General features: G+C 45.8%; 1 protein-coding gene across 2 annotated transcripts in view; it reads left to right on the top strand.

Moving 5' to 3' along the window:
* UBE3D (ubiquitin protein ligase E3D) overlaps positions 1 to 15,298 on the top strand; it is a 1,125,452-nt gene that overhangs the window by 196,517 nt on the left and 913,637 nt on the right. For both annotated transcript variants that reach the window (XM_078648129.1, XM_078648130.1), the window contains exon 2: positions 7,011 to 7,207. In XM_078648129.1, coding sequence (XP_078504255.1) covers positions 7,011 to 7,207 — 197 coding nt within the window. The remainder of the gene's footprint in view (positions 1 to 7,010; positions 7,208 to 15,298) is intronic.

Below are 15,298 nucleotides of genomic sequence, written 5' to 3'. Positions count from 1 at the left end.
CCAAAACCTCTTTGATTACCACTGTGGCTCTCGCACACCAGGCTTGTTCAGTATGGGCGCATGGGCATAACTGGCTCTGTCTTCAGCTGCATTGCAGTACGAAGAGCTCTCTGTATGCTTGCTGAGTAATAAGCGTATTGTTGTTTCCTGTGGTTGAGTGTGTGAGGACTACTTACTGCACTAGGCATCAAGGATTAATATAACAGGAAAAAATGTAAACACCTGCGAAATGGCGTGCCGTGGCCTGCCACAAAAATGTGTGAAACCAAACTAATAGCTTAAGTTGCTGACACATTTCCTGTCCTTATGTTGTAAGTTATGTTTTATGTGTTGTGCTCACATAAGATCGAAATACTTTGTTCGAGGCATGTGGGCTGCTAAATTCATATCTTAGCATTAGATCGCCGCCTAGTGTTGGGCTCGGATGATCGCACATTGTTGTCCTGGAAGAGTCTTCGAAGTATCCTGAGATAGGTGGCTCCTCCCCTGGACTACAGTGCGCATGGGCATCGGCTCCATCCCCAGATTGTTTTTTTCCGCCATTGGGTTCGGATGTGGTCTCGACGTCTTACTGTCGGAACCAAGAAAAACTAACTTTTAGCGGCCAAAAGGCCTCGATTTTCTTGCGTCGGTATTGTCTGCGCACGGTCTCGAGTCTTCCGTCTCTTGGAGCCGGAATAAGCGGAGTTTTCTTCGCTCTCGGAACTTTGAGGCCTTCTCATCGCGACACGACTGCAAAACTTTTCGGACATGGAGCGGAGCCCGTTTAAGTACTGCCCGCTCTGTGGGTCCAAGTACCCACACATCGATCTACACCCCGTGTGTAACAAATGCCTTTCGCCTGACCACGACGACGGCAAGTGCAAGTTGTGTGCACAGTTCCGCTCAAAGAAGACTCTCAAGCTTCGGCGCGCGATGCGCATGGAAGCTAAACAAGCGGCCCCGGATCCGGAGAACATCTTCGGCGACCAAGACGAAGAGGACCAGGGTCATCATCTCCAAATCTCCCCACCCGAGACGGAGGTCGAGGCGGATCCGGGAGACGACGACGGAGTCGCGGGTCAAGGCCTTGAATACGTCGACGAGGTAGGAGACGACGATGAGATTTATGGGGCCGCGGCAGACAGCTCGGGGGACGAGCTCTGCCCCGAAGGTTACGAGGATACCGACCGGGACACGGGATCGCCTGTCGGCCTTACCCAAGACCCGTTGCCGCAAGCCACAGCCCCGCCTTCGGGCCCGGCCACGGACTTACTTGCTGAGCAGACTGTTTCGAAACCGAAACCGAAACCATCGGGATCGACAACACCTAAAATGGCCGACCCGAAAACGAAACCGAAACTTAAGGACTCGAGTGTCCCTAAGATGGCTGCCGTGCCGGTGAAAACGACGGTGCCCGCTACCCCATCGACTCCGTCGACCTCCGGTCCGCAGAAGTCGAAGAAGTCCGTCGATTCCGATGCTGCAAAATCGAAACCGACGCCAGAGGAGGGGTCCTCCAAGAAAGATGGTCGGCACGGGTCAGCGGCTACGACGCCGTCCAAGCCCGCCAAAGTCGGCTCCAAGGAGGCTACGCAGGCACACGGAAAGAAGTCTGCGCCCCGAACACAGGAATCGGAGGCGGTAAAGACAGGATCCGCGCCCAAAGCGCACAAGGCCCACAAGGACGTCGGATCCGAGGAAAAGATCAGACCATCCTCGTCAGCGCCGAAACAAACTGTGAGTGAGGCGTCCCCCATAGCCGAATCACTGAAAAGAATCAGGGAGAAGGCCTTTGCCCCGTCGGCTCCGATACCGTCGCCGCAGCCGCAAAAGGACACTCCAGCGAAGCCATCTGGGAAACTTCTATTTATTTTGCCGCCGAAGGAGGCGCCGAAAGCATTTTCAACCAAATCGGCACCGAAACAGGTGATTTCTTCACCGACTGGCCCACTTCCACGTCGGGTACTCGAATCCGAGGACGATTCAGAGCATTTCATCGACGCTGACACAGGCAAACTGACCCTCTATAAGAGGAAAATCACTTCGGAGCCAGTGGACCCCTATGTCATCCCACTAAAGAAGAAGAGGGTGCCCCTTGACGCCTCAGGCCTCACGGAACCAATCCAGCCTCCTCCGAGACGGAGCCCTACTCCCTCCCCAGAACACTCTGCGGGTGAGGGGTATGATGAGGACGAGCAGTACAATTTCCCAATCAATGAACCTGATGCACAACCGGATTCATATGATGACACTGGTGACCAGAACACCCAAGGTGCGGGGCAGGACCCGCAGCTTTTTAATGCACGGGCATCCCCGACTGAGGATTCAGCAGGTTTTCATGCACTACTCGAAAGGGCGGCAGCCAATCATGATGTGGACATGCATGCCGACCCGGTTGAGGAAGACTTCCTTTTCGACACTTTTTCAGTAAAGACACTGCCTATGCTTAAAGGAGTCCTCAAGCATGCTGGGGACATATTTAAGGAGCCTACAAGAGCGAGAGTGGTCAACCCTCGCATTGAAAAAAAGTACAGACCTGCACCTGCAGACCCCGCATACATTCGGGGACAATTGCCACTGGACTCTCTTGTGGTCGCCAATGCCAGGAAACGTGCCAACTCCCAGACTACGGGTGAAGCTCCTCCCCCGGATAAGGAATCCAAAGTGCTAGAGGCAGGGGGCAAAAGAGTAGCTGCACAGGCATCAAACTTTTGGCGCATCGCCAATACACAGGCGCTCTTGGCGCGTTACGATAGGGCGCACTACGACACCCTAGAACAGATTGTACAACACCTGCCTCCACAGTTCCAAGAGGGCACCAAACTGCTTATTGAGGAAGGAAAGCTAATCTCAAACGCAGCCATCAAGTGTGCACTTGACGCTGCGGACACAGCTGCTAGAGCTATCAACACTAGCGTTATGCTGAGACGACAAGCGTGGCTCCGCATCTCAGGGTTTAAACCGGATATTCAGATGACAATTCTTAATCAGCCAGTCAATCCTGATAGTCTGTTTGGTCCGGATGTTGACACCACCCTAGAGAAAATAAAGAAAGACACAGAAACTGCTAAGTCTATGGGGGCCCTACAGTCACAACAGTTTCGTGGCAGCAATTTTCGTCGCTCAGGTGCGCGTGGAGTCACCAGAGGACAAATGGGTCAACAATCCCAGTTCTCAAAAGGTGGGGCACAATCCTCGTTCACAAAACAAAACAAGGGAGGTTACAGAAATAACAGCAACAGAGGTCGCGGCAGAGGAAACAACAGCTCCCGCTCCTCTACTCCAAGCAAACAGTGACTCTCTGTCACTGCCCCCCGACCACCTAACACCTGTCGGGGGGAGACTGCAGCAGTTCCTGCCCGTCTGGAGAAACATCACCACAGACAGGTGGGTGCGACAACTAGTCCAGTATGGTTATTGCCTAGAGTTGAAGTCCACTCCACCCAACATCCCGCCAAGGCAAAGGCCTATGTCCGCAGAGCACTTGCTCTTATTGCAGCAGGAAGTAGTGGTGATGCTGCAAAAGGGAGCAATCGAGCTCGTGCCGGTGGGAGAGGAAGGCACGGGGGTATATTCCCTGTACTTCCTTATTCCAAAGAAGGACGGATCTCTCAGGCCCATTCTAGATCTACGTCCCCTCAACCTGTACATACTATCAGAACATTTCCACATGCTTACACTGCAACAGATTCTTCCCTTGCTAAACCAGGGAGACTTCTTAGCAACCTTAGATCTCAAGGATGCTTATTTCCACATTCCACTACACCCGTCACACAGGAAATACCTCAGGTTCACTATTCAAGGCAGGCACTACCAGTTCAAAGTCCTACCCTTCGGAGTCACAACAGCCCCGAGGGTGTTCACCAAGTGTCTGGCGACAGTAGCGGCGCACCTCAGGAGGCAGAACATCCATGTCTACCCCTACCTAGACGACTGGCTCGTGCAAGCCAAGTCAGAGCAACAGTGCGCCGCAGACATGTCGGCTACAATTCACCTTCTTCACGATCTGGGTTTCTCCCTGAACTACCCAAAATCGCATCTTCAGCCGGCACATGTCCGGCAGTTCCTAGGTGCAACGATCAACACCCTGACGGCCATGGCTCAGCCAAACCAAGTCAGGATAGACAGCATGCAGGCTCTGATCCAAAGGTTCAGGCCACAACACTCGCTTCCAGCGAGAGTGTTCATGCAGTTGATAGGCATGATGGCCTCCTGCATCTTCATAGTCCCTCACGCACGGCTACATATGCGCCCGCTCCAGGAGTGCTTAGCGAATCAGTGGACACAGGCTCGTGGGCAATTGACAGACCTAGTGTTGGTTACCAGTCGGGCATACGACTCTCTGCATTGGTGGACTCCACACAACCTTTGCAAGGGCCGACTGTTCCAAGAGCCTGTGCCGCAGATTGTCCTGACAACGGACGCATCTCTCCAGGGATGGGGAGCTCATGTGCTCACTTACACAGTGCAGGGACTATGGACGACGCAGCAACAGAAGATGCACATCAACTATCTGGAACTGATGGCAATCTTCATGGCGCTCAAGTCCTTCATTGTACATCTGTGCAACAAAGTCGTGCTAGTCCGGACGGACAACATGACCGCGATGTACTACATTCAAAAGCAGGGAGGCACCCACTCGCCACAGCTGTCTCATCTGGCTCAGAGCATGTGGAAGTGGGCCATTCAGAGGAACATTTTCCTCATGGCAGAACACCTCCCAGGAAAGGACAATCAGATGGCGGATCTGCTCAGCAGGTACAGCCATCAAATGCACGAGTGGGAGTTACACCCATCTGTCCTCCACCCGTACTTCCGGCAGTGGGGTCATCCGGAGATAGACCTGTTTGCCACAAAAGAGAACGCAAAATGCCAACTCTTTGCCGCCAGGTTCCCTCACCCACAGTCGCAGGGGAATGCGATATGGATGAACTGGTCAGGCAAATTTGCGTACGCTTTTCCGCCAGCCCCTCTCATACCGCTGGTCGCAAGAAAGCTAAGGCAGCACGAGATGACTCTCATCCTAGTTGCTCCAACGTGGGCGCGCCAGGCTTGGTACACCACGTTCCTCGAACTCTCAGTGGTGCCGCATCAAAGACTGCGTCTCACGCCCAGTCTTTTGACGCAGAACCATGGAGACATTCAGCATCCAGATCCGCAACAGCTCAACCTGGCGATCTGGCTCCTGAAGTCCTAGAGTTTGGATACCTTAACCTACCTCCAGAGTGCATGAACATCATCAAGGAGGCGAGGAAACCAACTACTAGAGCATGCTATGCTGCAAAGTGGAAGCGTTTTGTCATTTACTGTACAGCCAATGACATCAACCCGCTAGATGCATCTATCCCCAACATCATCTGCTATCTGTTGCATCTTTACAAGTGCAATCTAGCGTACACTTCCATTCGGATACATCTATCCGCCATAGCGGCTTATCTCCAGAACAGGCAGCACCTCTCTGTCTTCAGAGTGCCCGCCATTAAAGCCTTCCTTGAAGGTCTGAAACGAGTCATTCCCCCAAGAACACCGCCAGCTCCGGTGTGGAACCTCAATGTCGTTCTCACCAGACTGATGGGACCGCCATTTGAGCCACTGCACTCGTGTGAACTCCAGTTCCTTACGTGGAAAGTAGCTTTCCTTGTAGCTATTACGTCTCTGAGGCGTGTCAGTGAGCTGCAGGCGCTCACAATCCAAGAGCCATTCATTCAAATTCATCCAAATAGGGTAGTGCTACGCACTAACCCCAAATTCCTTCCGAAGGTGGTGTCACAGTTTCATCTAAACCAAACTATTGACTTACCGGCATTCTTTCAAAACCCGCAAACGGTGGCGGAAAGAATGCTCCATACCTTAGATGTACGGAGGGCGTTGATGTACTACATAGACAGAACACAACCCTTTAGAAAAACAAAACAACTCTTTGTTGCCTTCGCACCACAACACAAAGGCAACCCGATTTCCAAAGCAGGGATAGCCAGATGGATTGTTAAGTGCATCCAGATATGTTATCAAAAAGCCAAGCGCACTTTAACAATACCCCCCAGAGCGCACTCCACACGCAAACTGGGGGCATCCATGGCTTTCCTAGGGAACATTCCTTTAGAGGATATTTGCAGAGCAGCCACGTGGGTTACACCACATACCTTTACAAAACACTACTGTGTTGATGTGCATTCCAAGCAGCAAGCTGCTGTAGGACAGGCTGTTCTGAAGACACTTTTTCAGGTTTCTGCAGCTGGCACGGGCAACCGCCGCTGATGGAGGGACTGCTATGTATTCTATGCTAAGATATGAATTTAGCAGCCCACATGCCTCGAACTGAATATGCTACTTACCAGTATGCATCTGTTCTTGGCATGTAGGGCTGCTAACATTCATATCGCCCGCCCTCCTCCCCGGTGCCTGTCGCAGCTGCAGATATACTATTGTATTTATTCATTAGCATGGACATCCTTTACACTTTTCACTCCATCTTCTGCCACAATGGCGAAAAACAATCTGGGGATGGAGCCGATGCCCATGCGCACTGTAGTCCAGGGGAGGAGCCACCTATCTCAGGATACTTCGAAGACTCTTCCAGGACAACAATGTGCGATCATCCGAGCCCAACACTAGGCGGCGATCTAATGCTAAGATATGAATGTTAGCAGCCCTACATGCCAAGAACAGATGCATACTGGTAAGTAGCATATTCAATAATAATCAAATTTCCTTTTTAAAGGTATATAGATAGCCTATGCTGCAATAGAGATTTTTGGATAACGTAACCATGTTTCTCCGTATGTATTTGCTTTTTAGCCTTTAACTTTTAATTGTGTATTGATGATTAACTTTTGTATAATGTACGTATATTTTATGTGCGCTTTTATGGTCTTTAATTTGACCGAATAAAGAATTTTGATTGATTGATCTGAATACTCTGCTGGTATATTTAGCTGTTGGTCAACTGCTTTAGCAAATAATACTATGTTCCTTGATAATTTTGTTTTTTTTAAACAAAACTCAGGTGTTTTTGTATATCTGTTTAGGAGACCGGAAGGGGAGAGTTTGCCTTTGGACATTTCAATGACTGCTGCTTCCCTAGAGATGAAGTCTCCTGAAGACTCTGTGAGGATAGGTCTTCCTTCGGGGCTCCGGATAATTCCTTCATCCTGCCGAGGAGTGCAGTACATCCCTGGAGATGGCTTACATTTGCGACTACAGGTCCAGGCGTACTGCAGCACAAGTAATTGGAACACTGGTTATTGCCTTGTCTTGTAAACTGGTTCATTTATCTTTAGCGCAATGCCTTGTATCTTTGCAGAGAAAACATATTCTGTGATGCAGAAACAAATTCAATTATAAAAACAGCAAAGGTAAAGGAAAAGTAGCTGTTTTAAACTTTACTTCTGTATTGTCAGTACTTGTGAAATCAAGGGCTGTGTCGTTAATTAAGAAAGCAATGACAATTTCAGAAAAGTGTCATCGTACAGAATAGAGGAAGTAATTTCTACCTCCCTGTATACAACTGTCTTTTGTCAAACATAAGAACGATGAGCATCTATCCTGACTCCTGCTTAATAAGTAGCCCAATTGCCATTTTGTATACGTATTTCTAGGACTTTGTACTCTGACATGTATGTACCTGAAGGGGCAGATTACATCAGAAACGGCATCATTAATAATATTACTGAAATTACGCAATTGAACTTTTCACATAGGTCTGTTGCCAGTGGAAATATTGCCTTTCTCCTCTTTATGGACTTAGCAAGGACATGTACCGGGCTATTCACAAAGGTACCTTACAGCTGTGAGTAAGTTACAAATATAAGTTTACTCTCACACTCATGAGTAAACTTACTGGTTCTGGCTGGTCGACATATACAAGTGTAAATTTACTTAAAAATGTAGACTTGCATGATGTCTCAGCCCCCTGAAACAAGGAGTGGAGTCCAACCACTGAAATTGAAAGACCTTCCCATAGGAAATAATGGTGGCAGGGATTTACGAGCTAACCCCATAGGAAATAACAAAGTTAAATTAATTTATTTTGTCTTTTTAAATATATGTAAATGTATTTAATGTCAAAAATGTAATTGATAAAATAAATATTCCATCTAGGAAACATATTTGCTTTATCTCTTAAAATGAAAAAATACATGTAATAACATTTTTTAAATAATTGAATTAATTTACGTTAATTATATACATAACTTTGTATTTTTAATGCACAATAAATAGATATAAACATTTTATTTGGTAAATCTGAATGTACATTAATTTGATGTATTTATTTTTAATGAAGAATAAAACAAAAAACTACAGCACTATTAACTTACGTTTAAAATACATTTTTGATCAATTTACATATATTTGGTTAAATAATGTTTTTAATTTTTGAAGTTTCATTTATTTTTAAATGGGTTACTAAAATGGATCATAAAATATTTCATTTTAATTCATATACATTTTTAACGTTAAAAGAATATATATTTATACCCTTAATCTGCGGCGTTTCTACAGAGTGGCCACATATGCGGTGGTGGAATGGCCGAGAGTGGGGTATCTTGTACTGGACCTGGAGAAGGCCTTTGACTCCTTTGAGTGGCCTTACCTATTTGCAGTCCTGGAGAAATTCGATCTTGGCCCAACCTTTATACAGCTAACACGCCTTCTTTACACTGACCCAACTGTCAGAGTCAAGGTGGGCCCTTATATCTCCGACTCCTTCCCCATTCAAAGAGGCACGCATCAGGGGTGCCCTTTGTCCCCACCTCTGTTCCCGCTCGCCATGGAGCCCTTGGTGGAGACACTGCGTACCCAGTTGGAAGATGGACTACCCTTGGGAGTTGCTACCCACCAAGTTTCATTGTATACAGATGATCTTCTCATCTATGTCAGGGATGTTACTAACATTCCTGCCCAACTAGCCCAACTGCTGGAGGGGTTTGCCGTACTCTCTGGGTTGAAAGTGAATGTAGATTAATCCTGCCTTTACCCATTTAAAGGTGGACTTACTGACCCAGTATTCACCATGGGTGGCAAACCAGTACAATGGAAACCTGACACATTCCGCTATCTATGGATCCAGATCTATCGCCAACCGAATGATCTTGTTGATGGAAACTTAGGGAGGGCAGTTACCTCCATTAAGTCACAAATGCGGTTCTGGAGCACGCTGCCATTAGCTGTAGCAGGTAGAATAGCCCTCATCAAAATGGTGATGCTTCCGCAGCTCTTATGTTACTTCACAAATCTGCCTTTCTACATGCCGGCCTCCTTCTTCAGCGCCCTCGAGAAGCAGTTCTGAGACTTTATTTGGGGCAATACTAGACATAGGATGGCGCTTAAGAAACTATGTCTGCCAACGGACCAAGGCGGGCTGGCGGCTCCCTGTTTTGAGCATTATTATTTAGCCTTATAACTACAATGGATTGCGTGGTGGCTCTCTAACCGGCACTGTGCAAACACTGCAACTACGCAGCCTCCCTACCTTTAGGAACGCATCGCTACACTGTTCCATCCGGGAGCGCGCCTGTGTTCACCAGAACCTTTGCTACTTGCTGTGGCCTACAAGTGCTTCCGGAGGAACCTGTATATAATGCGCAGCCTGACCCCCTACGCACCGGCGATACCACGAGAGGGAACTCCCGCTGGGCAGTTGGTACTGACAACACTTACACTCAGGGAGTGGCAGGAAAAAGGCATACGCACTCTCGGGGATCGATATCATGACACTTGGAGAAGAAGAGGGACTGCCGCCCGGGCAGTTCCTCACGCACCAAGCACTCGTGGCCTCACTCACAGCAAAATGGGAAGGTATCAATACAGAACTGCAGACACACTTTACCATGCAATACCTTCACGTCATGGGGCAAGGTAGGCATCTAACACACTGGTTTGCAGCCTCTCTCAGGGTGCATGCAGCGTTCAGCCTCAATACACTTCGCCTTAAATGGGAGCAAGATCTGGGTCGCCAGTTCAGTGACAAAGAGTGGGTCCAGGTACTTGAGAGCCCGACATGCATTCCTAAGAACATGCGCTTCCTTCAGATACAATTGTACATCATACATAGGGCATATCTTACGCCTGCGAAAGTTAACCAATACTTCCACCAAGATTATGCTATATGCCCAAGATGTGAGGAACTAGGGGCTGACATACTTCACATGTTCTAGGGCTGCCATAAAGTGAGTGCATATTGGAGGGAGGTGGCTGCATTGCCACATGCTTGTAACCGGTCGGGAGTTGCCGTTCGACTAGCCAGCATATATACTACAAAGTATCCACAGAACACCCGCCACGAAAGTGACGTCCATATTTTTTGACCTGGGATTAATAGTGGCTAAGAGGTTGATTATCAAAAGGTGGAAGGCATCGGACCCCCTCATTATGTGCCTGGCGCAATTCCATGCTCGCATGGGCCAAAGCGGAGAGTTTCGCTATTAAGCGTGAGGAAACCCTAGGAATATGTAAGATTCCTATCTCCATATACTGGTATGCAATATACACTGAGCTGCAACATAGCGCAGACACACCACCGGTAGATCCATCCGTCGCCCAATCTGCAGACCACTAATACAGATACTGTCCGGTGCAGCATATACACCATGCCACCCACTTTGCAACAAGCGCGTAATGGTTAATACAATACACGTATGCACATCCTGGACACAGGGAGTTAGTTGATATCTATGAATTGTATGGACCACTTGAAGCATTGTCCATACACCTGGATGAGGGTTGCGTGTCATATGTTTTAAGAGTTCTGTATATGTTTTGTTACACAGGTTCTTCTCCCCCCGTTTTTTTTTTGCATAATTATCTGTGAATCTTTTACTGATGTCTAATTGTGCAAGCTCGCCAGTGCAAACAAAGACTCTGCACAACCATATGTGCACATGCATGTGACGGCTACCACAAACTACTACTCAAGATACATTGGACACTTAAAAGTTGCGACTTATGCATGGACTGCCATTTCCCTATATCGTCCGTTCCCTTCCCTTTCTCCTTCCCTTGCTTATGTAATGGTGATACACTGGAAATGCATATGTTGACTCTGTCATTTCAAACTTCTTGTATTACACAGAGACATGTACCAATACTGTATAAACACCTGCCAGCGACATGATTTGTAACAGCTACAGCACCCAACAACACATGTATATGTAATCGTCACAATGCGCTTATATGAAAAACTCAATAAAACAGATTCACAAAAAAAAAATATATATTTATAAAAAGTTTTTAAAAATTATTTTATTTTAACATTGTTTCTTAATGGTCTCGTTTAAAATTCCATGCCTGTCTCTTATATGGCAGGGTATTGCAGTACCATTGGTTGGCAATGTGTGGTACTAGACTTACTCCAAGTTCGAGCTGGAGTACATTTACTACTGTGGTCCTTTTTAGCTGTAATAACTTTAGAAGTGCAGTTTGTTAATAGCAATGGGCTTACCCTTTTGCGGGTTGTTTTCAGTACCCCGCTAAACCTTAACTTAAAACTCCCTAAACCCCTCCATACTTCTCCCTAAACAACTTCCATTAAATAGTAAGTATGCCCCTTTTTTAGCAACTCCCTCTGGTCCCTCCCACATTTACTACTAAGGGCCCCATTCTGATGCGGTTTGGAAAGCTTCCGACCGAATGGGTTAGGAAAGGGTTTCCGATCAGATCGGGAGAATCCAACCGACTGAGTACGATGCATCCGGATGCTTCCAGATACTATTTGGTTGGACTCCCATTGACTTCAGTGGGAGTCTTTGTTCCAACCGAATGCATGGCTCCCATTGAAGAAAGGGGTAGCAGGGGAAAATCGGCACCCTGTGGTAGGCACCCCATGGTGCATGCCATACTTTTCATGGCTGGTAAGGGGGAACCCATGGGCACCCCCACGGATCAGATTGGAAAAGGCTCTAGGTGCAGGGTGGCCCACTTTGAGCCGCCAAAGTCTGATTCCGACTGCCGATTCGATCGGACGGCATGATTCAGAAAGGCTGTCCGAATTCAGCATCGTACTCGGTCGTTCGGAAACGTGGTCCGTAGAGACGTATGATTCTGCTTCGCATAGCTCGGTCATTCCAAATGCTGTCGAGTTCGGATTGGGATATTCCTAACTCGCATCGTACTTGGTCGGTCTGAAACCTTTCCGAATCGGTCAGAAAGACACATTCCCGATCTGATTTGGATAGAGTAAATGCCGTTAGAAGGCCTTCCTAACCACATCGGAATCAGGCCCTAAGTAGTGAATTTACATATCTGATGATTTCCCCACAGAAAATAGAGGAGAGATGGAGGTGGAGATTTATACTTTTAGGTTTGTGATTTGCATTATATAGTAAGTAAGCAGTACTACTGTAGTACTACTTTAAGTTCTAAAAGACCGTAAATGCTGACAATGGTACTGTCACTTTGCATACACACACAAGAACACAGACATATACAGGTACATATCAAAGTATATATACATGTCAGAGCACAACATCTTTCAGTACCATGGTCTAGATGTCTATGCAGAGAGATTATAGAGAGTAATATGGGTTTATTTTTACTGGCAGCAAATCGATGTGAAAATGAAAAAGTTCAACACTGTGTTACTTCAGTGATGATATTGATTATGTCATTTGAGATGTCATGTGGGGTTTCATGTGAGACCATTGAAGAGGACAGGGTGCATTGTGGTTCCATAGTCCCTGTTCAGTATAAATAGGCTTGAACCCTGAGTGAAACTTCCAAGTCACTTTATAAGGAGACTCTAGGATAGCTGGGTAGGCAGAGCCTGACCACTGCATTACCACCCCTGTTGTGTTTGTTCTACACACAAGAATCCCTGCCAAAGTTTTATGAACAAATAATCAGAGTTGGGTGAGACGGTAAGTGGAGTTATACAGGAACCAGTAAATGACATTGATAATAGGGGCTCACAAGAGCAGCGTTTTTCACTAAAGAGGCAGGCCATGGATCTAAATGATGAATATGTATCTCTGTGCAGAATGTGAGACAGGAATCCCCTTCCTCTGAAAATGATCTTTCCTCTGTCACAGACCTTTTGTCTGGTTGTTGCTTTTAATCCGGATATAGTTGTGCTCACTTTTGAACTATCATGCCTGAGAAGAATTGTGAAGCCCATGATTTTCATTGGAGTGCATCTCCTTGCTTGTCCTGTTATCACATGTACACCTGATCTGTGAGTCATGAAATTCTGCAGTACCACTGTTCAGCTCATCACATTCAGGATTGTGACTTTTGTATCCTAAGAGTAATGGCATTTGAGAAGGAGAATGTGGTTGAAATGTGGAATGTTCACCTTACTTACCAGTTATTTTCATTACTCTTATTAATCCTTCCTTTCCCTTACTTACTATTGTGAGAGCTTAAAGAGTATAATTAGGTGTCCGAACTCCACTGCTAAAGCCCCTTTATTGGATTACTTTTTGTTTAGAGGAAAGTACAAAAGCAATACCGAAGCCTTCCTGTCTTCTTTTGGTACACTTACCGGGTTCCATTGCCAAAACTGGGTAATGCTATGGCGCATTGGTTCGTGGCGCTGCAAGGGTGTTCTTAGTTTTTAGGAGTTTCTGGTCTCTTTTTGCAGTGTATATAAGCACTAGATATGTGTGCTTGGCCCAGAGCCTTCACTCCCTGAGGTGGCCTCCCTCAGTTTATTTTCCATGTCTGTTTCAACACAGTTTGAGTTACACCACTTCTTGAAGTTGTAGCTATTTGGAGCAATTCTGTCCTTTCCATTTTCCCGGTGGGCCCTTCCTGGGCTTTGTACTAGGCTAATGGCTTCTGATGTGCAGTAGTCACTGTTCCACCTCCCAGTCAGTTAGAGATGCTTTGTATTCCTCTCACATGTCTACAAGAAGGGGACTGAATGTCTCTAGAAGCCCTTGTAATTCACCATCCTCCATCTTGCCCTGGTAATCTTTAAGTTCCTCTTTTTCCAAATGAACCTCCACCAACTCCTCTCTTGTGACCGGTAAACCAGGGATCTCCAACTTTTCTCTATAAAGAGCGACTTAAGTTTAATGAAAGCACCCATAGCTAATAATATTATTATTGTTGTAATAGTGAACATTTCAAACAAGATTACATTAGAGGGCATCATATGCAAGATTACTAGCTGTGATCGCTTTGTGCCTCAAGCAAGGTTGCCAGCAATAATGTGTAAAAAGGCTGTCATTTCTGAACGCCTTTATATAAGTAACAACTAGCAGGCAAAGCTGCAATTCCCTTATACCAACTTAATTTTATTAGCATGTTGTCTACCATACATTACTTGATTTATCACTCAACTATGAGCTTAAATATTCAGCTATTTTTTTGCAACCGGCAACTTATGAGCTTTGAAAATAAACATACATTTGTCTTGAGTACCCATTCTCAAGTTTGGTATACATATATTATTTCAACCAAGCTAACGCTTTTAGATTAGTAGGCTTGGTTGCACACAGGAGAGCTACTCTCATGTAGCTGGAGAGCCACCAGTAGGTCACAAGCTATTGTTTGGAGATGCATTTCCTCAGGGGACTAGCACCAGAGGGGGTGTTTTGGGTGTACCACCTCAAAATAACTACATTCTTGACCTGGGAGTTGGATCAGGGGACCATGAGTCCGGTCTGCTATGTGAGTGCTGTTTTTTCTCATCATACGAGTGAAGCCAGAGCCTAACTATAACGTCTCTAAACCATTGTTTTCTTCAGTGGATTTCTAAGGTTTTTTTTAAATTCAGTTTCTTGACTATAATATCCCTGTAACCTTTGATTTTTTAAGTGAATTTCCAAGGTTTTACAAATTCTATTTCTTAACAATAACGTCCATGTAACCAATGCTTTATTTTTTTATTTTAAAGATTTTTAAATTGTATTTTCCATCTATAATGGCTCTATAACGTGTATTTGTATAACCTTGTATTTTCTTCAGTGGATTAATAAGCCTAGTTTTTTTTTTCTTTAAATTGTTTATATTCGAGATGACGTTGCGATACCCGTGGTGATGTTGAGAAAGGCGCATGTTTTTGAGGAACTCTTAAACATATATATAGACAGATTTTACATAATAGCAGACATCAGTTGTTTAGTAATGTAGAGTTTATGTTTGTGTGATGGTTTTGTGAAAAAACCTCTTCAATGTGGTCTTTAATATATTTGCGGTGAATCTGTAGACCGCAGTGTCTTAAGTAGTCGTGAAGTGCGTGTGTTTTTAAAAAACCTGTGAACACAAGCTTACACATATTTTAATTAATATTTGACGCAAGTTGTTTATTGATAAACTCTTTAAACCTAACTTTTGTAAAATAATTCGATTAAAAGCCTTTTACTTGGTGTTATGC

The sequence above is a fragment of the Lissotriton helveticus genome, chromosome 6 (assembly GCF_964261635.1).
Source record: "Lissotriton helveticus chromosome 6, aLisHel1.1, whole genome shotgun sequence".
In the NCBI taxonomy this organism is placed as follows: Eukaryota; Metazoa; Chordata; class Amphibia; order Caudata; family Salamandridae; genus Lissotriton; species Lissotriton helveticus.
This window is presented reverse-complemented; position numbering and strand designations above follow the sequence as displayed.